The sequence below is a fragment of the Anguilla rostrata genome, chromosome 11 (assembly GCF_018555375.3).
Source record: "Anguilla rostrata isolate EN2019 chromosome 11, ASM1855537v3, whole genome shotgun sequence".
NCBI lineage: Eukaryota > Metazoa > Chordata > Actinopteri > Anguilliformes > Anguillidae > Anguilla > Anguilla rostrata.
The window spans coordinates 43210456-43237298 of NC_057943.1; the positions used below are offsets into that span (position 1 = coordinate 43210456).

General features: G+C 42.1%; 1 protein-coding gene across 3 annotated transcripts in view; it reads right to left on the reverse strand.

Moving 5' to 3' along the window:
* Positions 1-5199: 5199 nt before the first annotated feature.
* The window catches only part of inavaa (innate immunity activator a), a 34343-nt gene continuing 12699 nt past the window's right edge, over positions 5200-26843 (reverse strand). For 2 of the 3 annotated variants that reach the window (XM_064300199.1, XM_064300198.1), the window contains exons 2-10: positions 21468-21585; positions 19643-19776; positions 16234-16356; positions 15625-15859; positions 14500-14553; positions 14038-14305; positions 12083-12253; positions 10883-11636; positions 5200-6340 (exon numbers count right to left, since the gene is read on the reverse strand). In XM_064300199.1, the coding sequence (XP_064156269.1) occupies positions 6245-6340; positions 10883-11636; positions 12083-12253; positions 14038-14305; positions 14500-14553; positions 15625-15859; positions 16234-16356; positions 19643-19776; positions 21468-21531 (1899 nt within the window). In that variant the 5' untranslated portion in view covers positions 21532-21585 and the 3' untranslated portion in view covers positions 5200-6244. The remainder of the gene's footprint in view (positions 6341-10882; positions 11637-12082; positions 12254-14037; positions 14306-14499; positions 14554-15624; positions 15860-16233; positions 16357-19642; positions 19777-21467; positions 21586-26843) is intronic. The other variant, XM_064300200.1, reaches the window with a different exon arrangement.

The following is a 26843-nucleotide window of genomic DNA, read 5'->3' on the forward strand; positions in this document are numbered from 1 at the left end:
CATACATCAGCAAAAAAAAAGCAATTTCTTTAATTGTAAAAAATAAAAGCTATTTTATTCCGATTTTCTCAACAAATATAAATTCTGGGAGAAAAACATTCTATGATGAAATTAGCCACACACCTGCCACTGTCAAAAAGACAATAGTGGCCCCCTAAATTAGAAAATTTTCACCATTATTACTAGGGGTCCAACAGTGAAGAATTATGATTTTTCCAGCACATTATTCTTCAACATTTTGGGGAAAAAACGGCCTGACTAGGTTTCATGAAATTTTGCATACTTATAGAGGATCACTCCAAATAGCAAATAAGCAATTATGGTGCCAATTGTCCTCATGGTGACATTGCATCACTCAATTGCATTTCCAACCCATAACTCTTCAACCCTCTTGAGCCATAAAACCACCATCCTCATATCCCACTTATAAATATAAGGTTTGATATGAAATAATGAAACTTGGTTTTTGAACCGACACCTACATCAAGACACCAGTCCTGAAGTATTGGCTCAGTAAAAAACCTGGTGGCACTGTACAGCTCCAAATCTTAAAAATCATAGAACAATTCACCATAAATCACAATTAATTTGTACATTTAAAATTCTCTTGAGTGACTACTATCTCATTAAGATTACATGTCTTTTGTAGTATTTTGGGTAACAGGCTAAGAAGTTCTCATTGCTACAGTGTAGCAGGACATTCATATGAAACAGTAATTCTTAATTGAAATTCTTTAGTTGGATCAATGCTGGTTTTTTGCCCTTCTGTTTTATAAAATAAATTTGAACACAATGCAGGGTTGGTTCATTGCGATTGAACTCTCCAGGTTTATTGCAGTATTGGAAACAAGCAGGTGCTGAGCACATGCCTTTCCAAAGTTCCCAGATATAGAACAATAGCAAGAACAAAAATAACTTGAGTTATTTATTAAGATGAGTCCAAATTGCCTTAGATGAGTGAAAGTTGCCATAGATGCATGCAGTGCATTCTTCAATTCATTGGTCTAGTCCAGTGGTTTTCAAACTCAGTCCTGGGGGACCCCTGTGTCTGCTGGTTTTCAGTCCAACTGCAGTTGCAATCCCTGAATTTTAACAAGTGGTTAATTTTTATTAATTAGGTGCTTTTCATGTTCAGAGGGATTCTTGACCCTATTGAGCCACATTATGGAAGAAATAGCTATGCTTGCCATCAAAAATAAAAAGCACATGTTAATATTGTAGTTGTTGTGCTACATTGCAAACAATTACAAAATATGTAAAAAAAAAAAAAAAAAACATTTAAAAAAAAAGTTTTACCTAATCAAATTAAAAACAGGCCTAAAGTGCATCTTATTTGGCACCACCGACATAGTAACGTCAATGTGCTCAAATCAGCCTTCAATGATTTTATCCATCTTAGGGAACATTGATAACATAGACTAGTGGATAATCAGAATCTTGGTAGTTTTACTTTTAGTGATTCTGTCCTATGGATTTCCATTGCTACAGAACGTCTAGGTTATGGTATACCTGTATTCAGTATGTGGTTTGCATGTTACAATACACTTTGCCATTGTGTTGAGACAAAATACAGCAGAGTAGAGTAAATGTATACCCCCTTTCATTTAGTAACAATTTTTAGTTTTGGCAGTAATCTGGTATGCACTGAACTGACAGTGTATAGCAATGCATGGCCGGGCTACACTAAAACACCAGGAACAATTGCTGGGAACGTGATTTCAAAGAAATTGTTGCATAATTTTTAAAAATATACATACAAAGTAATATTCCAGGCTTAATTTAAACCAGCCAAACAGCAAACTAGTATTTTAAACCAGCCAAACAGCAAGGAAGTAGCTAGTCATTTAAACCAGCCAAATAGTAAGATAGAAGCTAGTAGCTAGCGATTATGTTAAATTCTATCTGAAATGTTTTTAAATAGAGCTAAGTCTCTATCAAAGCTCAGAAACCGTGGTTACTGTAATGTTGTTCTTCGGGACTAATTAGCGCTATTAACGTTAATACTGTGCTTGTATTTTGATAGAAACTCACCGGAAGTTATGTACAGGAAGTCTAATTGTTGCTAGCTTCACGGAGCTGGAAACAGGACCAAAGCGCCGGTGAGCAAACGACTGTCGCTGCGCAGTCTCGTAATTGCTGCTGTGCGGTAGCTCCATCTGCTGATGTAAACTGGTCACAGTGCATCAGTGGTTAGATGGTCACAGAAAGACGAAGGCAACGATGAACTGTTTTGATGATTTTCAGCATTGCAAGTAGAACTTTTCCCTCTTACAATTTAAGACATTGCTTTCCATACACTTATTACTGAAATACAAAGCTATAGTCATGTTACAAATACAAATCTATAGTCTTAAAAGTTTTAAAAGTCATATGATCATAATGGTGTTCCCGATATAAAATAAAATAGCATTCTGGTTTGTCTAATTCATTTCATGTTGCACAATATGATATTTGGAGGTATGGTTTTGTCATTAAACTAATAACATTCTATGCTATCTTAAAATTATATCCTGAAAAAGCCATCATAATGTGGAATGCGTTTAAAAAACTTAAACCATAGTTTACTCCTGGCCCTAATTCCCAGCTTCCCTTTTCCTCACTCCTTGTTTGACAGAAGAACGCAATCACCAATGTCTGTATAGGACTCCTTCGCCTTCTTGTTGTACAATCGCAGTTCTGCTCCATTGTAGCAAGGAGCCAGCTTTCGGTTCTCAACCCCAACACCGCATGTAATGTCGCCCCCTGCTGATATCGATGATTTTCGCTCAAAAAGCAAGTCCCCATTGGTGCCCATTCATTTTTGACAGCAAAAATAAAATACTTCCACTCAAATATTGATGTTAACTACGTGCATTATTTTAGGTAGAAAGATCACTTTTAAATCATTAGTTTTCTGAGGTAAAACATTTTTTCCTACCTCACAGACAAAGATAGTAATTCTTTATTTATTATTGATTTTAGCCTATGCCTGCACTATACTACCTTACACATTATTTAGGCACGTGACCAAGGACATAACTGAGCACGTCTGTTGAGCGAAAAAATTATAGTTCCTGGTTCTGATGTGCTCCCCATGGGTTCATATTGATGTCGCTGTCTGTATATTGGGATGGCAGGCATGCCATCCAGCCAAGTTACGCCTTGGCGGGGCATGCCCCATACCTATACAGCACCGAAAGTTTGACACTTTTCAGGGTTCCCCACCGAAATTACTGCAACAGCCACAGACTCTCAGCCCTTAAAAACATTAATTTCCATTTCAACTGCCAGCATAAACAACTTCACATGTCCACACAATAAAGCCCCAAACTAAGGGGATTTTGCATTTTCTCCTTTTTCTTTTTCCTGCCAGAAATGCACCTAGCCCACAAAGAATATGTCTCCCCATTGGTCATTTTACGTGCATCAACCAATAAAAAGATTGGATATGAACAAAGTGATCATACATACAATACCTGAACACTGCTGCAGCCCTGAATGCTGCTACTGTTGACCTGAATGCTGCTGCTGTTGCCCTGAACACTGCTTTTGACCAGAATGCTGCTGTTGACCTGAACACTGCTGTTGCCCTGAACACTGCTGTTGCCCTGAATGCTGTTGTTGACCTGAACACTGCTGTTGCCCTGAACACTGCTATTGACCTGAACACTGCTGTTGCCCTGAATGCTGCTGTTGGTGTGGTGTACATAGTAGCTGCACAATTTAAGGAGGCCAACAGGCCCAGTTAGATAATTCATTTCACTCTTAGAAATTTCTGGGATTCCTATTTAATGTATTTCCCATCTTTTGGGGTTTTTATTTTTGTTGTTTCATTTATTTATTTTCCTTTTTTATTTTTATTTATTTCTATGGAGTTGAGTGGCTTCATTTGGTGTAATAAAAATCTTAAACAGAAAAGAAGACTTTTCTGGGATGAGGTATGTAGAAATTCAAAACGTGCAGCCATTATCAAAAATGTAGGAGTTTGATCTGTGGAAGACCTCTGGGAAAAGAACAGAGAGATGCCTGGCAGGCTTTGACTAAAAATTGCAGTCAGACAGAGTGCCTTTTTCCATGGGGTCATGCTGTTACTGACAGAAAATGAGTCTAACTGTTAGCAAGTGAATAATGCATCATTAGGAGACTGATCATTCAAATTTATTACACGGCTTAGTTGAATGCTCGATTTTGATCGGTCACTTCAGGCATTCTATGTTCAAATATTTATGAATAATTACCACTGCTATGGGAAACAGACCACTTTAACTTACTTAGAACTCTTCATATGACTCCACAGGAAGGTGTGCAGCAGCTATCAATTTAAAGGCATACTATGCAAGATTTCTAGCCTATGATCTTTTGTTTTCAATCAAAGAAGTCTCCTCCTCTGCCCTCAAACCTACCCACTCACATCCGTGTTTATATTTTGTATCTGTTTTATACCATTTTTATTTTTATATCTCTGTTTTGTCGATATGTGTCGTTATCAAGAAAAAGCAATTCCAAGGTTGACTCTGGTTTTTGAATGTCGCTTCACTGTACTTGTGCGTCTTTACCTCCGCCATTGCTGTACCTAGCTAGCTACAGCCACTTTGCTGAAACCTGACTCCACCCCACAGGCTCTGTAGCCACACCCACCCCTCCCCACACAGAAAAGAGTGTCACGCACAGAAACACACAGAACACATTTTGGAAGAAGAAATACAGGCTGAGGACAACAAATTCGGCAAATACGTGCAAAGACACAGATTACCAGGCCACCATAGATACGACAAATATTATATTATAATATTTTGAAGGTAATAGGCATAGTATGCCTTTAAGAAAATCTACCCCTTTTCGACTTTTCCTAAACATATGTACAAATAATTCTGATATAATTTAAATATCAATATTGCTTAAGGAAATACAGCAATACAGCAATTACTGTGTAATCAGTCCCAAAAAAGCTAAATGATTATGAAAGAAATTATTTTAAATGAATAGTTAATATAATACACAGCTAGGAACATTTTACACATATTTAAGACAGAATCATCAATTGCTATAATTTTTTATTTAGTTATTAATTCCAAAGCCAATCTGCTCCCTAAGTAACATTCTGGCTCAGTATTATTATATTATACTATATTATATTATATTATATTATTATAACCCCTCTTGTGAAATCCTCTGGTTTCTTCCACCTCTGCTTAAATCCTTCTGCTCAACAAAATTCAATTTAACACAAATAAAAACATTTTTTATTATAAATAGTCAAAATCTTACAGCCAATACACTGTATTTTGGTTAGTATCCACACATTATACAATGTTGTGTACACTAAGAAGACATACCACTAGCATGAAAATACGAGCACTTGCAAAGTGAGAGAACTTTGTTTAAGAATGTTACAGGTGTGATGGATAAGGATAGAACAGCAATATGATCGGATCTGACGGTCTCATTTCCTCATGGTAAAATGAAGCTGCTGCACTAGAACTAAATGTAATGTAACATTAACTCTAAACCTGGCCAAAAACGGAATTTAGATTTAGGAATTCCATAAAGAATAACTACATATCATTTTAAGATGTCCATAATATAATACACAGACACACAAACAAAAAAATAACTATAAATAAAAAAATCTTAATTTTCAAAAACAAAACAGAATTTTGTTTTTAAAAGTAAAAAAAAATGTAATAAAATAAATCTGGGGTTCCCTACACAAAACATCATGATCAGCATGATTTATTTTTAAAATACAGTGTCTCCTTTACAGCAAATAGACAGGCATATTGCCTTACATTATGGTTCATTGCTTGCCTCAAGCAAAGCAGTTAATAGAGTCAGTATTTTTAGTGGGGGGCAGTGGTGCACTTCATGGGGCCACAGGCCCAGTGTTCTCCTCTTGCGCTCATCAGGTTCAGCATCCAGGGCTTCTTCCTGCATCACACAGCTCCAGAGAGAGTCCATTGGCTCAATAAATAAATATATATATATATGCAGGGTAGTGTGTGTCCAGCGTATTTTCAGTGAAATCAGGGATGGGATTTCCCCTGATTTATCAGGAAATGCTGATTTTTCAGACATGAAGTGTGTGGGCCAGAAGCAGAGGCCTCAGCTAGGTCATGAGCACACCCGCACCAGAGGACCTGCACTCTCCTGCAAGTGATGGCAGGGGAGAATTTTTTTGGCGATAAAGCTGAATTCCAGCGACCCCAGAGACGTTCCGTGTCTGAAAAACGATCATCTCTGAAGGATCACGCTTGTGGAAACGAGGCTACACCTGGCTGACGATCTCCGAGTCTTCCTCCACGTACCACTGCACGGGGGTCCCGTCCGGAGCTCTCTGCAGAACGCGCCTCTGGGGGAACTGCTGGGGAAGAGAAGGGCACACAGACAGGGTCAGACTGTGTGGACTCCGTCTACACTTCCGTTCAGTTTTAACCTTTCGCAAATTACGAATTACTAATTATTTTTGCATTTTGCCTCGGTTTTACAAAATGTTTGTTTCTGTATTAGAACCGCAAACACCCAACACAATGCAGAGAGCTGTCCGAATACATGTTCCATTTACGGTTACTTTTCTTATCGCGAACCAGTTCCCATCCACTCCCAGCCATCCCCAAGCCCAAGCCTAATAAACCTATCCATCTTAAGACTTACAATCTATCAACACTGAAAGTTGTTTATATAAAGACGTGCAAAATCACCATTTGCCCAGCCCTCACACCAGTGTGTTCAGTTAATGCCTCCCCTGGGAAAATATCACTGCTTTTGTCTTTCTGGACTTTTTTCCTGTGGTGAGTGAGTGTACACTGGACATTTCCAGCAGATTAAGAAGACTAGCAGTCCACACTATAAAAATCTTCCAGAGTCAGAGGTCTCACCACTGTCTCACTCAAATCACAGCCCTCAAGGTCCAATAACTGCTGGTTTTCCACCCTCCCTTTACCTGGGAGTCAGGTGCAAATACACTCCGGCCAATCAGTGGCACTCTCTGACTGCAGCACTCTTTCCTGTATGACTTAGTCTCTGCACAAATGGCAGAAGCACTCACTCACTCACTCACTCACTGCTGGTGGGGTGGGGGACAGGAAAGGAGACAGCATTGGTGCCAACACACAGCAACATTGAACACAACTATCGTAGATATGAAACATTTCAAGTGGTTTACTTCAATGATGAACTGACTTTAAAATGTATACTTCTCAGAAAATAAATATTTTTCACTTTGGGCCTTATTGCTGCCATATCATCTCTCACAACTGGGTGGCTAACGGCTATGCTAGCCCTGCTTGCGGCAGCTAGCACCCGCCTTTTTTTTTGTTTTTACAGAGCTGAAGTAGCATAATTTCTCATCAAATTATTCTCATTTGGACCAACAGAAGAGAGGCGCAATGCACCATAGAACCCAAACTAGAACTAGAAACACCGTGATGCATGCTGAAGCGACCGGATGACTGACATCATTACTGTCTTCCCTTCAAAGAAAACTGCTTGATTTTGAAACCTGCTCTGTGGGTGATTTATGGCGGGACAGGGGAGCTTAGCACATGCATGCATTAACAGATAATTGGCGTGTGTGTGTGTGTGTGAGATGGGGTGGGGTGGGGTAGGGTGGGGTTAAGTATCCATACATCACTGGAGCTGTGAACAAATTTTATTATTGGTTAAAAAATTTTAAAGTCTGGTGTCTGAAGCAGTGCTTTATCCTCCCACTGTGCCTACATCTGGTGCCAATTTCTCTAGTAAACCTGCATTTCATATATAATTTTACATTCTATAAAATTGCAGTGTGTGTGTGTGACATGTGAACACGTTAATTATATAACAGGCTGATATGATGTAATTAATTTACACTGAGACTTAAGCCACTGGAATTACACTGTTGCTGTTGCAACAGGAAACCTGCCTTGAGTTTGGAAGATCTACTCACTGTGACTCAGGGCCTAAGGCTCTGTGAGCACAGCTGAGTTGCGCCCAAGAAGGACTTTGCTCATAATGACATCAAAACCAGACATCAGCTTGTGATGATTAGACCGTTGTCATGGAAACTTTCCTCAGCCAGCCTGAAGACAGAAGGTGCTCATCCAAACCAAAGCGCCTGTGGCTCTGATCTGGCCTGACGTGAGACCTAACTGCAGGTGCGTGTTTATAGCCAACTGCTTCATGTGCACATTTACATTACATTACATTTATTTAGCAGATGCTTTTATCCAAAGCGAAGTATAAAAGTGCATATCGAGGTCATTGGAACAACTACAAGACACAGGTTCAATAAGGTACAATACTCATTTTGTACAGTTATTCATAGCCATGAACACAGTTCAGTTCACGCAGTGAACATTATTCTGACCTGATTTATGCTAAGTCAAACTATGGGGAGGTACAAGCTACAATATTAGGACAAAAATACAAATTACAGATTACATTGCATTTACAGCAAACTGATCAACTCTTGACCAGGCAGCAATGCATATTCATTTTACCCCTTTTTTCTTTGATTTCCATTTTAAAAAAGCTGTGTTGGAAATCATTGTGTTACCATGTCAGAAACAAGGCTGGAAAATCCTACTGTGTTAGACAACTCTCCATGTTACGCGGTACAATGCGTCAATACTAACTGTACGTGTCCATATCAAAAAACCTACACAAACACACCTAAAATTAAGGGGGAAACACACCAATGCCCATATTGCAGGCTTTGCAGGAAGCTGGTGTATGCTGGGACGCATTTCTGCCATGTCCACACAGTACTTCAGAGATTGTCAAGAAGCTCGTCTGAGTCATGGCTGACACACAGGCCACAGGGTCAAAGGTCAGAGTGGAGTTTGCCTGCCAGTCACAATCAAGTGGAAGTGCTGTTGCCATTTTGTGTCTTTCTTTGTACAGACGACTATAACAGAACTATGGCCAGCAGGACTTCAGCAGTGCTTTGTTGAATTACACTTTGTGGGAAGTGGGAAACTATTCCTTCCACTATAAAGGTCGCGCCCTGTGTGTACACACACACTTCGCCCCCAAAGGTGTGAGAGATCACACCAGAGCGCAACTGACACAAACAGCTGTGCCCAGCGCAGGAAGACGTTAAGGCAAGACATGATTCTGCGGGCTTGGCTGCAGATGTCTGAGTACAACGGGCTAAAGTCACGTGTGCCATAGGCACGGCACAGCAAAAAAAACAACAACAACAAAAGAAAAAACAATTTCTTTTTGTTGACTTCTATTCATCAGAAGCCAGGGCGGAGGTGCAGTTTCACAGGAGAAACCTTTACGGTGACTCAGCTGATGACTTGGTGCTCTGTTCAGACACACCAAGATTAGCTGGGGTAGTTACGTACATGGGTGGACCACACAATGCTCGCCGGCGTTGTTGACTGAGGGCGGCATTCTCAGCCCTGACCTCTTTTCCACCAACGCGAACCTAGTTCTGGTTCTGGGCTGGTGCTAGTGCCGGTTCGCAGTTGGTTCAACTTGCGAACCTTCTAAGAACCGGTTTGCTTTTCCACGGGCTAGAGAGCCACGTCATTAAGTCACTGTATACGTCTGTATACGTCTCCACTTTCCCAGCAACATTGTTACCTATTAAAATGTATGTCCTGTAAAAATACACATAATAAACTGTCTAAATGTAAAAAACCAACTTCATACATATACAGTTAGTTATATTATTACAGCCTTATTTAGTCCCTCCAGTTGTTCGCGATTCGGAATTTTCGGAATTCAACACAACATCAAAATGCCGCATTTTCCCCAACGCTGCATAATTCGTAAAAATAATGCACCGTTTTACGATTTATGCAGCGTCTGGAAAACGTGCCATTTTGTTGAAGTTGTGTTGAATTCCAAAAATTCTGAATTGCGAAAAACTGGAAGGACTAAATAAGGATGTAATAATAAAACTAAATGTATATGTATTTTGGTATTGGTTTTTTACATTTAGATAGTTTATTATGTGTATTTGTACAGGACATACATTTTAATACGTAACAAGGTTGCTGGGAAAGCGGAGACTTATACAGACGTATACAGTGACGTAATGACGTAACGACTGTATCAACTTTAAGACAAGCAACACGCTCGTAATTATCTTATCGCGACCCATTAAATTCAATGGCGCAGACGTTGCTTCATAATTTCAAACTGCTTTCCTAACGGCTATTTTGCGTCCTGCGACTTGGGTTACAACAGTGAATATGTACGGATTCCTAGACTGATAGCGACCACCATTTTCCCCTGGTGAATTTGAACTTACAGGTTCGCACAGATTCAGACATCTTATGATACACCGTTTCTTTTCATTTAACTTTACATTTTTCAACAGCTAATCAATAAGCTGAAAAAATATACAGAAATGTGTGTATATTTCTTCTCTTTCAGTAGTTCCCCTTGTTGTGTTTGCTTTTTGCATGCGCTTTTGGAATTTGCATCGTTTGTTGATCTGGAGCATGTTTCCCTTGTGGGCCACCATAGAGAGCCACTGCGAACACTCTCACAGAGTGAGACGGTGTGAACAGAATTTCTAGTGTTTAGTGCTACCAAACTGTCTGCGTTCTGTGTGCTTAATCACAAAGCAAGCATTTTCCTGGAAAGATGTGATAAAATTTCACAGTCAAAAAAAGGACTTCAGGGACACTCAAAAACCAAAAATTACTGGCCCAGAGCTCAGGGAAATCTCTACAGGGCCAGTGGGCAAGTGGCAATGTCAAACCCTGCTTGCTATCAGGGCTCTGAATGCATCCGAATAGGAATTCAGTTCCTGAATTCAAAAACGCTCAAGATCATTTCCTGAATAGGCGGAAATGACATCGAATTGAGCCAAGCTCTTTAGTAAGGCCTGACTCTCTTCATAGGTCCTGGCCCAAAGATAATAGGAAATGGGTGTGGAGAGGTACTTAGTTGAAGTGCTCATTACCTGTTGGGGGAAGTGGTGCTGCTGCGAGAGAGGGGAGTCCCGTCCCGACACGTTCCTCAGCCGAAACGCGCCCTGGCGGTCCAGGGACCGGGGTCGTGGGCCGCACACCTGGCTGCGCTGGTGCCAGGACTTGAGCTCTTCGGACACCAGCTCACGGGGCAGCCCCAGGGAGGGGTGGTGGGGGTACTCTCTGAGGGAGGGGGCACGGGCCAGCCTGCTCTGGGGGGGTGGGGGCCTGAGCACCCGCAGCAGAGGGGGGGCCTCCTCACACCAGCGCTCACGCCGGGCTGGGGGGCCGGAGAAGGGAGGGGGTGCCAGGGGAGGGCCCAAGCACAGCCGTCCCATGTCAATCTCAGGGGGGCAGCCAATCCCCTCTTCCACGGCACACACCCTGTAGAAGCTGGGCGTGGACTGGTGCTGGGAGACCCTGTAGAAGCTAGGCCCGGTGAATGCCAGGGGCCTGCTGTGGTGGGCACCGCCATTTTTGTTGTGCTGGGAAAAGTGGTAGCCGTACGGAGGCGGGCATGGCTTGGCCACCTTGACGGGGACCTCGCGGCAGGGCGAGCTGGTGTACGAGGGCAGGGATTGTTCAGAGTTGCTGTCTTCGGAGCTGGACAGGTACACAGGGTTTCTCTGTCCCAACCTCAGGGGCGAGTACTGGGGCGAGGTTGTGGTGAAGTCGGTCAGCCGTCGCCGTGGCAACTGGGCCCGCCCACGTCTCTGATCAGAGTCCTGAGAGGACTTGTTGGGAAGCCTGTCAGACAAAAGGTCATGGGAAAAAAGCAAATAAGGCAACATTCTACATCAGAGGTTTCCAGCTTTCCGCAGCCTCTGACACTTAATGACCAAATGCCAAATTAGTGTGAAACAACCCTGGAGACATAAGTTCAAATATGGAATCAAAGTAGTTCAAAACACACATGCAATAACATGGCAAGTACAGTGTCCAATGTGGCTGGTGTGGATGTTGGACTGGAGAGTTTATGATGTACAGTACAATAGAAAATTGTTTCCATTTCTATTTGTATGTATCCAGGACGAGTCACAAAGCTTACTTTTTTATCAACATTTAATTCAGTAACACAGCTGGGTATTGGCTGACCCAGGTTCAGTACCTTGCTGAAGGATATAGGAGGAGTTCCATTACTCCATCATTACTCCATCACTACAGCATCATACAGCAGTGCTGGCGAGACTGACCTGAAGGACTGGGAGTACTGGCGGCGCGTGTGCAGCTCCGGGGTGGAGGGGGCGCTGTTCGAGTGGGCGTGGTGCAGGGGCAGGCTCTTAACGCTGGCCAATGGGAATGGGATGGGGGCGTCTCCCAACTGGGGCTCCCCCGGTGTGGACACAGCGGTCATTGCCGGACTACTGCCGGAAGAGAGAGGGGGGGGAGCGTAAACACAGTGCATATAAGCTCCTGTAGGTGGTAGTGAACGCAGACATGGTAAAAATTTAAATCACTCAGTTGGGATTCTGAAGAAAAACAACCTACAGGGATTTTTTTGCAGTTGCCAAGGCTACAACCAGGGCTGCACTCCTCTGTAATGATCCTTTCTGAGGACGCCATACCAGAGCGAAGAGGCCTATATGCTGCTTTATTTCCACAATTGCACAACCTCTCTCCCCACATCCCAAATCTCCTCCTCCATCTCCTTGAACCGTCATCAGGCCGCATGTCAGGGCAAAAACCACTCTTCTCTCCAACGTTTAGCTTCAAAGCACTGGGTGTAACTGAATTCCTGCTTAAACAAAGGCACTCCAAAGAGGCCTCCCAGTACCTAAACTCCTAATGGCCTTATAACAGTGAGCAGGACCTCAATGTTTTTTTCCCTCAAAAGCGAGTTGATGTTTGTTTTCCTATTTGCATATACAAGATAAACACTGCATTTAGTTACTTGATTGTACTGTATCAAACATTCAGGTTTCGGATCTCAAACAGCAGTTTAAAGGTCAACTTTACCCATGTCTAATATTTTATATTTTCTCCAGTCTATACTTAAGAAAACACTTTTTGATTTTTTGCATTGTTATAGGCAAAAGAGAAAAATATTAGAAAAGTGCACTATAGTTTCAGTGAACTGAACAGGAAGCTTGAGGAGAATGTCTGTTCCTCCATTTTAGCTTTGATAATTCTTATATCTTCAAAAAATATATTAATTTGTATTCTTTGTATTCATACAAAAGTAAGGGGAAAAGATAACATATTGAAAGAAAATTAAATCTCATGAAAAAACACGTTTTCAACACACACAAGTGCCAAATTACACACATACACACACATACAAAGTACTGTCTATAACTCATTCATTCAAACTGACAAAATCTATGCCTGCCATTAAAAGTATTGATATCAAAATCACGCCAAGTTACTGTACTATGAACAATATTAGTCATCTTGCCTCACACAAATTAAACAAGCTGTATTCCAAAGCAATGCTACCCCATGTTTCCTGAATTATTTCTGCAAAATCCCCTAAGTTTGGGGCTTTATTGTGTGGATGTGTGAAGTTGTTTGTGAATTCTGGCTGTTGAAATGGGGTCAGATGGTACCAAAAGTAATGTTTTTAAGGGCTGAGTGTCTGGTCAGTGTGGTTATCTCTGTAGGGAACATTGAAAAGTGCCGAACTCTCAGTGCTGTATGCGTAACTTGGCGGGATGGCATACCTGCCATCCTAATATGAGCAAAGTTCTCCTTTAAATATGAGCCTTCCTGAGTTTTACCTGGGAGGGACTATTCAACATCCAGGAGACAATGACAGTACTCATGGTCTGAAGAGCCGTGTTTGTTGACAAAATCTGACCTGAATATACGCGGCACACTTATAGCAGAATGAAAAAATACAGGTGACCTGCACACTGGTGTGTAAAAGCGGATAAAATATTGATTTATTATCAAGTGCAAAGTCTTCTAAATTCAAGGCAAACAAATGTTTTTGGTTCTTAAAGTAGATAAATTTAGACCTGGCTCTGATAAAATGAGTAAGCTTGCTTTAAGAGAGGATATGAACATGAAGCAGTGACATGGTGGTGGGGGGAGGCACAGGGGAGGGGGGATGATGCCGGGGGGGGGGAGGGGGGTGATGCGGGGGGGTGACACAGAGGAGGGGGGGGTCTGACGCAGGGGAGGGGGGGCGTGACACAGGACCCTTTACCTTGACCGGCTGCTGCAGCCTGACTGAGGTTTCCTGGGGTTTTGGTAGGGCTGGTCCAGGCTGGACTCCTTCCAGGGGGAGTTCTGGATGGGCGAGCACTCCAGTCCAAGGCCATAGTCCTCTCCGGACCTCAGGTCCACCAGAGTCTGACAGGGGGCGAGTTGGGTGCTGGGAGGAAGGAGCTGGGGGGGGTCCTCAGGGGGTTTTTGGGGGTTGGAGATCACGGGGGTCTCTGAAGCTGGGAGAGAGGACTGGGTGGACTCTACATCTGAAGACACATAAAATAGCAGTATATTTATAACATATATTTCAATATCGGAAAGTGCCAGTGATTTATATTTTTCCACACACTGTGAACTGTTGTAATACATTGATAACATACTTTATTTCAATGCATGGCAGTATATTCCATTTCCATGAGTGAAGCCTAATCGGACTCAGTTGTAGAGACAGATATCTTACCGTCATCGAGTGCCACGGTGTCAGACAAGGAGCTATCATCAGAGATTCCAGGATCTGTGTGCACAAATCAACATCATGATAGCGTAAACAGGCAGAAAAAAACGTTTCCTCTCAGCAGCATTAGTATATGTCAAATAGTTTTGTTTAAAAAATTTTTTTTTAAATGTAATAAATATGCTTTATGATACTGTGGCATCACAAAGGGACATGTAGTAGAGGGGTGCTACATTCCCATACTGGATCGGCTGCCACATCACAAGATGGCCACCGTTGCACACACTACATCTCCCAGAATGCCACAGGATTGGCTGCCACATCACAAAATGGCCACCATTGCACACACTACATCTCCCAGAATGCCTCACCACTCAGACAGGTGTAGGTGCTTAAGCCATCTAATTAAAGCAGGACTTGGGGAACTTGAAAAGTGAGGAACACGGAAAGCAGAGGAACAGAGAGCACATGGCTGGAAGGAGCGGGGAAATGGACTTAGAAAAGACCACCTACATTCAGGAAAGTACCTTAATGATTAAGAACTGTTTAAGAGGAAGAAGCCACCTTAAAAAGGGGAAAACGGACACTTCATGTTGAGCACCTTTGGAATTCTGTTGAGTTTTTAAATAACCTTTTTCTCCACCGGGATGTTTTAAGTTGGTTCTTGGACTTTACCTGAGTTACCTGTTTATAACCTGCCTGCTGGAGAATAAAACTTCAACTTCTTTTTGAACCTTCTATTTATCCCTGTTTTTTCAGTTATATTGCACTGCCCCACCCTAGCCTGCCCTGGTGACCTCTCATGGCATTACAATACAAATAATCATAGATTACAGCATCAATATATAAGTCGATACATTGTGAATTGTAATTCAATAATTTCATTTTTTCAAAAAATTTCAAAATTTTATTCTTGCATATGTTTTAATGTAATATTTTTTTCCAAAAGACCACTTTCATTTTATAACGGTACTTTTCCAAATAGAGCATTTCCAAGTAGCTGATGACACTTATATTTCTTAATATGGTCATTGCGAAATTAAAATTGTTGTCATGAAATAAAAAAGGGAATTTGAGGGAAAACTTCCCCCAACTGTGTGCACATGGTGGCCTACAGGGAGCGCTGCTCACCTCTCTGGGAGGCTGTGTGCTGCAGAGGAGGCGTGGCGCCTCCTCCATGCTGCAGCCTGAGCCGCAGCACCGCCTCCTGCAGCTCCTTCACCTTCCGCCCTTCCCGTTTGCACTGCTGCTGCCGGCTCCGCCTCTGCTGCTTGCTCAGGTGTTCCTCAAGGGCCAACATACGGGCCGCTTCATAGATCTGCTGCTGCAGGGCCAGCTCCGCCTCCACGGACTGCAGCTCAGGGTCCTGGGAGGAAGAGCCAGGAACAGGAAGGTTAATAGATTTCTGATGGTATTTCCCTGACTAATACTTGAAAATACTTTAGTAGCTAATAATGTAGCTATTAAATACTCAAGCGAATAAAGCTAATACTACTTATACCTGGCAATGTGTATACTAGAGGCTGATGATGTGGAAGTGTGGCCACATCATAATGCACATTATCTCATGTCATGTGTATGGGCATGGCCATCTTTATGTTTATCTTGTAATACAGAAACACTTTTGGCAAGATAATCTTATCTTACAAACTACAGCAGGAGTGTTTGTTCCATAGGGATAAACAAACTCTGATTTTGATCAAATCCCAGTAATGATGAATGGGCCAGATCGAAACACACCCCTCCGTCCTGCCAGATGCTCTCGTCGCTGAGCTTGAACGCAGCCCCGATTCGCCGGCGGATTCGCGGGGGCTTCTCTCCGGGCAGCAGCGGGTAGTCTGACGAAAGCTGTCCCGTCAGCTCCTGTGTGACCAAAAGGAGCCAGAGTCAAACAGCAGTTCAGCCAGACCAACATGACTCAAAAATAAACCGTGGTCATTTCTTTTCGATTCAAATTATTTTGTATGCTGTACTGAGCTTGTCTGGTATACTGGAACCTGTTAAATACTCTCAGAAAATACAAACCCCGCCTTCTGGACCGATTGGCAGGCTCAATTGGACCAGACAAGATAAACAGAGCACAGAAAAGTATTTTAATCCGAAACAAATTTTTATTTGACCCAGGTCTGCTCCAAATCACATTGCATTTGCTTTAAAGAAGTGCACCAGTAGTAGCTTGCTCAGGAATGAAGGCTGTTTGACCCATGCCACAAAGGTTACATGTGCATTTCTGTTACTTTAGCCTAGATGTAACAGGGGTTTTATCCCCACAGATAGTGCTCTGTAGTTTTTTTAAAGCACATTTGTCCATTTCAAGATCAAGCTACTACAGTTGTATTTTAGGCAAAGGCTGTCTTATTTTCAAATTTAAACGCCCTTATTTTTCCAAAGAACACAGTTTTGCCCCGTTGATTCTACAGCATTCCTCACTAAATATATTTCCACACTTATTGACCTGTACAATGTTGAGAGACAGGGGGGCAAAAAAGAAAGGCCGCTTCTGAAGATTACATCCCATTATCTTGCTGATTAACTTCATTTGTAAGATTCACTTTTAAACAAATACAGATTTTCACAATAGCACTATTTACAACTCTCATAGTCGAAGCAATGAAGATACAAGCTCATGGCATTTGGCCAAGGGTAATAATCTACAGGAGTGGATTTATGGGCCCTTGCACAAGTCTCACTTTAAAGATACTCAGTGACATCATCACAAATGTGTAAGTGGGTGATGTCAGTGGATGATGTCATTTTACAGATGCGTCAGCACAGAGGCAGCCAGTCCTTCCTTCATCTACAGTGTCAATCCCTGCAAATAGTGTTGGCAAAGAACTTCAAATGACCCTCATCAATTTGCTTAGCATGTATTCAGCCACAACTCTGGTGTACACTGGAAATGAAAATGAAGTACATTTGATAACAATAACTCAAGGAAATGTAGGCAAAAATATTTGGGAACATGATTAAATTTTGAAGTGCAGCAAAACAAAATGAAATGTTACGCAATAAGACTGTAGACTCTACAGGAATTCCAATGTAAATGACACCTGGAAAGCTACCAAGCTAACCTAAGTTGCAATTTGTGTTAGAACAACAGGAGTTGAAATGTAGATGACTTTCTGATGGGTCAGATTAGCTCATTAGTTAGCACGTTTGCATTGCAGTCACATCTCCTTATGTTATTGCATTCTCGATTCTTAGTAAAAGATTTTGCTCAAAAACTGAAAAACCTTACTCACTTTAACAGGTGTCCGTGTGCTTATCGTTTTAGGACTATAAAAGCGTGTTTTCTGCAGTCAAAACAAATCACTGGAATCCACTGCTGAAAAGAAACTTGCAACTTCGTAAGTAATGGATGAAAACAAACTTGCGTTGCTAGGCAACTGAATTTGACAGAGATTTGCATGGCATGACAGGAGGAAGGGCAGGTAGGAACTCTGCCCTTAGTATTTGAATGCAACCCAAAGTGTGGTGATTCTTTCTCAGGTATGGTGAGCTTTAGACAATAACTGCAGATATTCTAACCCCAGACTACATCGTAACTGGCTTTAATCTTTATTATGTTGCTGCTAGCTTTCGGCTGAAAGACTTATTCACACAAAAAATAAAACCTATTATATTATTTAACAAACAATACACACAACAAATAATTTAAAAGCAATTAAATATATTTATAAATATATATATATAAAATATATTTTATGCCATTAAATCCTTGTAGGGAAACAAGGTGTTATTAACGTGACTGCAAATGATGTGGCCAATTTTTTGAGGAGAGTCCATTTTTACATATCACTCAAGTATCTTTATGGGCCAACAGGCAACTTCTTTACCAACCTCCATCACAGTAAACACAGCTTAGTGTTCACAGGGCTAGCCTTACATCTCATCTGGTTTTCTTCATGAGGGATGGTATCTCTCACCAGAATGCATTGATGCAGGTGGTACAGGCTTCTTCTCATAAGACATTCTATTAAACAATTCAGTAGCTACATAATTTGTATTTCATTGTACGTGATAAGGTCTTTTGCCCCATAGCTGAAACCAGACTGTATAAATACCATCCAAAAAATGCTAATAATTTCTTTTCCTCCTAATTTGCATTAAATAACTACATTAAATGGTTTTTGAAAAGACAGAATTAATTACACCCAGTGTTACTGTATGTAGGCATGTGCCAAGAAGCAGAAGCTATACTGACACAGACAATACAATGAGTGCATCAGCTCCTCAGCCCTTCTGCTAAAGCTGTCATCAGATATTCCTAAAAACACAGAGGCAAGCCCCAACAGGCAAGACACCAGCCCCATGTCAGATGGAAAATCTGACTGGGTTCATTGACCTGCTTTTTATTCAGATAAAGTACATAACTCTTGGAAAGTAAATGCTGGTACTCTAGTCCCATCCCACCCCACCAACAAGGGTGTAATCAGGACCTAAAAGTCAAGAGACTGGGGTGGGGTGGGGGTTAGGCTGAGGTATGCACCTTTTCCCTTTAATTTAGGCATTTAAATGAGGATTCATTGCTGAACGTGCCACAAGATTAGGCTTAAATTTGAGAAAACATTAAAGACGATTCATTCTCCTCCGAAATGCATTGTGAACTGATGTTCTCACCAAAAAATTAAATTAAATATATCCTTCGGACATGGACATGAAAATGAATACCGCCCACCAGCAGCGAGCCTTCTCTCTGGCCCCGCCCACTAGCAGCGAGCCTTCTCTCTGGCCCCGCCCACCAGCAGTAGGCCTTCTCTCCCTTCCCCACCCCCCCGGCAGTGAGCCTTCTCTCCCCTCCCCACCCACCAGCAGTAGGCCTTCTCTCCCCTCCCCACCCACCAGCAGTAGGCCTTCTCTCCTTGCCCCCCGGCAGTAGGCCTTCTCTCTCCCCCCCGCAGTAGGCCTTCTCTCCCCCCCCGGCAGTAGGCCTCTCCCGCCCGGCATAGCCTCTCTCCTCCCCACCCACCAGCAGTAGGCCTTCTCTCCCGCCCCCGGCAGTAGGCCTCTCTCTCCCCCCCCGGCAGCAGGCCTTCTCTCTGGCCCCGCCCCCCGGCAGCAGGCCTTCTCTCTGGCCCCGCCCCCCGGCAGTATGCCTTCTCTCTGGCCCCGCCCCCTGGCAGTAGGCCTTCTCTCCAGCTCAACTCACCGCTTCTCGCACACACAGCTTCCTCAGCTCCAGCAGGCACAGCTCCAGCCGATCCTCCAGCGCCTGGTGCTTCAGCTTCATGGCGCGTGTGTGAGTCGTCAGGTCTTTAATGGGAGAGGTGGGGCTGTCCGGGCCTAGGAGAGACACAGCAAGGGCCTTCGGTCAAAACCGACACTGCTACGCAAGAGGCGCTGAAGAGGGCTGCGATTCAGAGCTGAGCCGCTGCATGGAATGTGGACATTCAGACCCTGGATGCAGCGTGGGGGGACCATTGTCTGTCAGAAACTGGAACTTCTGACCCTTGACTTTGGTCAATAAATGGCATGGGACCCTCTTTCCTCATAGGTTCCAGAAGATACTTCATTTTAATTTAAAGTCTAAATTATTTCCCTTCTTATTCGTATTTTTTAATCAATAACAAAACAAGTCTATGAATCCAATGTATGGTGAGTGCCATACTTTGCCATACCTAAAGGTGGTCTCTGGCTATCGATAGCCAACTAAGCTAGCTTCACAATTACATGGACATTAGCTAAGTAGCTAGTTAGCTATCGGTAAGATTTCAGCACACCATTAAATGTTAGCTACTTTTTACTAGCCATTGAGCTATAACATAGAATCTATTTAGCTAGCAAGCAGACAAGTGAATGTTTTTGGGTGCTTTGAACTGATATGACGTGCTGTAGCCTATTTACTTGCCAGTGAGTTACCTGCAATGCGAACCTTGTTTCACTGTTCATTGTTAAGATTAATACCACCACCTACTGCACACCACCACTTGCGCATGTGTCAACAATGATGAGTCAGCGATTCAGCGAGTCAGCCAGCCCCTCAGGAAGAGACATTCATTGTTCTTGGCCAGCCCTCAGGGTCTGCCAAAAACAATGTGGGGATGTCCAAGAGCCTAAAGTAGTTCCACAACTTTGCTGCATGTAAGTTCACATAAAGGGCCAGTGATGACTCCAAACTGGTTCTATAGAGTGTACCAAATTCCTGTGAGATTAAGAGATAAATCTCTGCAGGTACAAGGAGATCTAGGTCGCTGCACTCCCTTCAGCGACAGAGGTGCAATCTCAGGTCAGGAGGTTGCACATTAGACGACCGCAACGGTATTGATGAATATGGGGAATAACACTTCCCTTTTCTCTGTCTGACTTTACAATGTGCCACTGTGGAAAACAGACGGTGCATGACCAGATTACATTAGCAGGGAAGAATGTTACCACAAACCCCACCAAGAAGTGCAAAGCATGACATTAAGACAAGTGTTACCTCGAATAACACTTGATTAATTCTCAATCACACAAAACTAAAATTCTTCTTTAAAAAACTTCCTAAAATGATATGAAGGCCAACAAAGGCCCCATATAATTACCACTGTGTACACATAGCATGACTCAGTGGAACTGACTGAATAACCCAAGTGAAATACCGTATATCTAAACCTGAGGAGATACTATATATAGAAGCATGTTTCCAAGGCTTGTGTATATCATGCTAAAAAAACATGGCTTCCACATTCTGACCTGGCCAGCACAACTATGAAGCACCGAGCTCAGGCACAGCCTGACTTCAGACCCCGTACCAAGATGTCTGCCAACAGACACCGCAGCAACCTGGCTCAAACGTTCCTGGAGCCCATTGGGCACCAAGGAGATTCTTGTAGACTACTGACAATTTTTAAAAAGAAACCAGTTATGACCAGAACTAATCATGTTCTGAACTTTTAATATTTTTCTTTTAAACTATTAATATTTTTCATTTCAGCATCTAAAGAGTTAAAAGTATTTCAAATAATTATTTGGCGCAGGTGCTTGGTCCGTACCAGACTGCAGTATGATGCCACTGTCTGTATCGCTGATCTCCTCCTTGCTGTCCATGTCTTTCATCTGGGGGCTTTCCTCTCCAAGCTTAGGGAAGTTATCACCTGGTTTCAGGAAGGTCTGCAAACAGAGGAAAAGTGTTGGTAATTCAGTGTGCAGAAAAAGAGTTTGATTTTACAGAGGAAACAAAACTGAGGTTCGCTCTTGCCATTCTCAGAAGCATAAAATGTATCAATTGGCCATTACAGGCCTTCTGCTTGGTACATGCATCGAACCAAATATTTTATCTATGTTGAATTCCTAAAGGGATATGCTTTCTCCAGCTTGTTAAAATAACAATCGAAGAGCACACAGCTCAAAGTGCTTTCAGTCAAATACAGTTGAGGCCAAAAGTTTACAAACCCCTAGGCTAAAGACATTCAAACTCAATTTTTCACAACTCCACACATTTCATGTTACCATACATTTCCTGTGTTAAGTCAATTAGGGTATCTACTTTATTTCCATAAGAGGTCATTCCAAAATAATAGCTAAAAGACAGATTTATTTCAGCTTTTATGTACTATATCAGATTTTCAGAGTGAGTCAAAAGTTTACATACACTTTGTTAGTATTTGGTGGCATTGCCTTTTAATTGCTTAACTTGAATCAAATGCTTGAGGTAGCCTTCCATAAGCTTCTCACAATACTTTGGCGGAATTTTTGCTCATTCCTCCAGACAACTGGTGTAACTCAGTCAGGTTTGTGGGTCTCCTTGCTCGAACACACTTTTTCAGTTCAGTCCACAAGTTTTCTATGGGATTCAGGTCAGAGCTTTGTGATGGCCACTCCAATACTTTCACTTTGTTGTCTTTAAGCCATTTTATTACAACTTTGGAGGTATGCTTAGGATCATTGTCCTGCTGGAAGACCCAGTTATGACCAAGTTTTAACTTTCTAGCTGATGTCTTGAGGTGTTGCTTCAGTATTTCTAGATAATTCTCCTTCCTCATGATGCCATCTATTTTCTGAAGTGCACCAGTCCCTTTTCCAGCAAAACACCCAAACAACATGATGCTGCCACCCCCCTGCTTCAAAGTTTGGATGGTGTTCTTCAGATTAAAAGCCTCACCCTTTTTCCTTCATACATAGAACTGATCATTATGGCCAAACAGTTCAATTTTTGTTTCATCTGACCAGAGAACACTCCTCCAAAAGGCTAAGTCTTCATCCTGGTGATCACCTGCAAACTTTATTATGTTTCTATGCCGGTCTTGGAGTAGGGGGCTTCTTCCTTGCGCGACAGCCTTTCAGGCCATGGCAAAGTAGGATTCTCTTAATGGTGGATGTAGATACTTTGGTACCTGATGCCTCCAACTTCTTCACCAGTTCCTTTGTTGTTGTCTTGGGGTTCAGTTGAACCTTTCGGACCAAAGTTTGTTCAGCCTTGGGAGTTAATTTGTGCCTCCTTCCTGAACGATGCAGTGTCTGTGTGGTCCCAAGATTTTTATATTTGCATACAATTGTTTGTACAGATGCTCATGGTACCTTCAGTTGTTTGGAAATCGCTCCTAAGGAAGAACCGGATTTGTGGAGGTCCACAATTTTGTTTCTGAGGTCTTGGCTGAGTTGCTTGGATTTTCCCATGGTATCAAGGGCAAAAAAGCAGTGGCTCTGAAGGTAGGCCCTTAAATACAGCCACAGGTGCCAATTAACTCCCAATTAACTCCCATCCATCCATTATCTATACCCGCTTATCCTGAGCAGGGTCGCGGGAGGTGCTGGAGCCTATCCCAGTGTACGAGAGGCGGGAACACACCGTGCACAGGCCACCAATCTATCGCAGGGCACACACACACTCATACCTATGGGCAATTGGCCTATCTGCATGTCTTTGGACTATGGGAGGAAATTGGAGTATCCGGAGGAAACCCACGCAAATACGAGGAGAACATGCAAACTCCACACAGAAAGGCCCCAAGCCGAGATTCAAACCCACAACCTTCTTGCTGTGAGGCAACAGTGCTACCCACTGCATCACCCCAATTAACTCCCAATTAACTCCTAATTATGACAATCAGAAGCTTCTAAAAAGTCATTACATCAATTTTTTAAAAGAAATTTTTCTTTTTGTTTAAAGAGACAGTCGACTTGGTGTATGTAAACTTTTGACCCTCTGGAATTCTGATATAGTGAATTAAAGCTGAAATAAATCTGTCTCTAATCGATTGTCTTAAAATTACCTCTCCTGTGAACAAAGTAGATGCCCTACTTAACTTGCCAAAAGAAATATATGGTAACATGAAATGTGCAGAGTTCTGAAAAACTGAGTCTGAATATCCAGGTGTATGTACACTTTTGGCCTGTATGAATCACAATCTTGTGTGGGTTCCACTGGACGTGGCAATTCAAGCGGAACTATAACACACCACTGGGTAATACATGGCACTGAAGTGTTTTTCAATATACCAGTCTCACAAACTGCAACTCCCCAGATTAACTGCAACTCCCCAGTCTAACTGTAACTCCCCAGTCTAGAGGCTTTAGAGACAGCATCTGGGATCAAGACTTTCTCAAGCCTGCCAAGGCTGCCTCATCTCCATGAATTGTCCAGAGATACAGTAAATGTTCCAAATTCTGTTCAGTATTACCAATGCATTTTCTGCCATTAGACATGACTCCGGGTGTTCTATCTCTAGGGGGTATGAAAACAGTTACAGCTTGTGAGACTAGATTCCATAAAACTCCTGGTTCTTATGAGTTTTAGCAAATACTGTGTATTAGGCCAGTGGCAGAGTTGGCTTGAATTTCCACCTCAAATTGGAGATCCCATTTACACAAGGTCATGATTTATCAAAGGAAACAAGCAACTGATAATTGTTTTATTAGCAAAGCACATCCTTGGAGGCTGGTCAGATTTATCCAACATCAGAATGTGCACCTGATTAGGCTGATAGTACTATAACATTATGACCCTGACAAGTGTGACTACTTTACTGTTAACTTATCACAAAAAAGCACTGGCCCGTTAAGGGGCAGGAAATGCAAAGGCCGAGGTTCTTGCTTTATGGCGAAAATGCAAATGAGAACAAAAAGACCAGAATTCTACAGGTTTAGTGGGATCAGAGGAAGAACCAATGGGAACCATGATGCAATGGATGAAACTGTAATGTGTGCAATCAATCACTGACTTGATTGAACCAGTGAAAAGATACTGATTTGTTCATAGAAGTGAGTCAATGCATCCATTCTGTGAGACCTGCCTTTCCAATCGCTAGGCACTGATCAGAGCATGTGTGATGGTGTTGTAGGTTGCTTGGAATAGGAGTATCTACCAAATGCTAGAAATTTCATGCATCCTTGGAACCATTTTTCAGGCACAAGAATTTGGCAAACGCTGATTTACTGAAACCTAAATGCACCTTTCCGGCACCCTTCCTGCTCAGTCCTGCCTATTAGTTCACATATTCCTCCAATTCATTTCACAGCTTATTATATTGCTGACAAGTAGCCTGCACGTTTTCAAATTCTGGGCAAATGCTTAGTATTTGTAGTCAATTTAAGATCGGAATGCTTGTACAGGTATCAAACAATTTCATCCCATGACAAACCCAAGCCTTAAGGGAAAACTATTTGAGAAATTGGTGTACTTTCACAAAACACATACTATTCAGCCCATTTGCATTAATGTCTGAAAATGACAGAATCCAACCCAGACTACCCTGAGATGCATTGGATTTGAATTGTGTGTTTAGATTGCAGTTATCAAATGTGCTGGATTTGTCAAAAACAATCAGACATTCCTTACATAAAACGGCAAAAATAAATTGGTCTTAGACCATACCCATTCACACCCAGGGGATATTTCACAAAGTGGGATAAAAGAGTTAACTGGAAATATGCTTAAACCACCTGGGCTTTCGTCTAATCATATTTCATAGAGTTGAAAAACGTGTCCAAAAGTTAGCCGGCTAAGTCCTTAATTGCACTCCATGAAACCACCTTTAGGTTAAACATCACAGTCGAATCACAATATACAAATAAAAATTGGGGAAACCCAGATCCCATTCATTCATACACATATGTTCTCTGTCTGATGTCTCAAGGTTGACATCATACAGCAACATGAATGACTGAACCGTAACAACTACAGATTCTTGCAAATGACACCAATATTTTGACCCAACTGCACCAAGGGGCAAATTACCCAGCCCACAATAAAAACTGTGACACAGCTGGACATTCGCACGTGCTAGACAGGCAGTCTAGAGAGCTTCCTCTTTATGGAACACTGGGCAGAGTTCTCCCCTGTGATGCAATCATCGTTGATTGGAGGAGAAAGAAGTGATTTGCCGGCTCGAGAAGGATCCGCAGGCTAGTTTAAAAGCTACAATAATGAAATAGTGACTCACGCAGCCGTGCGCCAAGGACATTTTGGCAGCTTATCGTTTATTACCTTGAAACTACTGTTGGCAAATACAGCATCGAGAATTGCGTACGTGAAGCTGAATTCAGAAGCAATATGACACGAGTTCCAAAGCAATAATCAAGGATACAAGTGTCGCCGAATGGAAATTATTTAAAACCAACGGAAATGGGACACGAGAAGCATTAAATTATGACCTTACTATAATTTGCGATGTAAAACTGGTGACACAGTTTGGATCCTTTGGCTACCTTAAGGGTGTAAAAAAAACACATGGAACGAACTACCACAATAAATATAATTCTTCCGAAATGCATCCAAAAATTTTTTTTAAGTAATTTCCCCGAAAACAACTTAAACCAATTAACCTGCGATACACCATATTTACCATAATTAGCACACACGATCATTATGTAGTACAAGTAAATTTACATATCTTTGTCTCCATTCAATTGAGAAGAACGCACTTTGTGGGGGTGGCTAATCGCTCTCTCACCTCTTCACGAAGCCGATGGATCGGCGGTCTGAGACACTTTCCTGCTCGTTACGAAACAAAAGGCATTAAACTTCGGTTTCATTCTACGGGAGATACGAGTTGCACATTTTACCAAAGTTTGGAGCGCCCTGAAATAGTTTTAAATCACCAAGAAGACTCGAAACCCAGGAACCGTCCACACTAACGTTACCCAGAACAAGGAGCAAAACACCAAGTGATGACATTATGTATAGCCTGTTATTTCTGTTTTTTTTTCTGTGGCTCCGCTCAAATAAACTCAATTGGTTTGCACGTGGAATGTAGATGCAACTTCAAAACAGATCCAGATAGAACAAATGACTTTCTTCCAAGCGCTTTAAAATCAAATATTCGCACTTATATACACATGTAAATTGAAACCCCCACTTACAAATGTTTGTTAAATATCAAATTCCGTTAGACCAATACTACACACAAAACAGCAGGCCGGCTAAATCA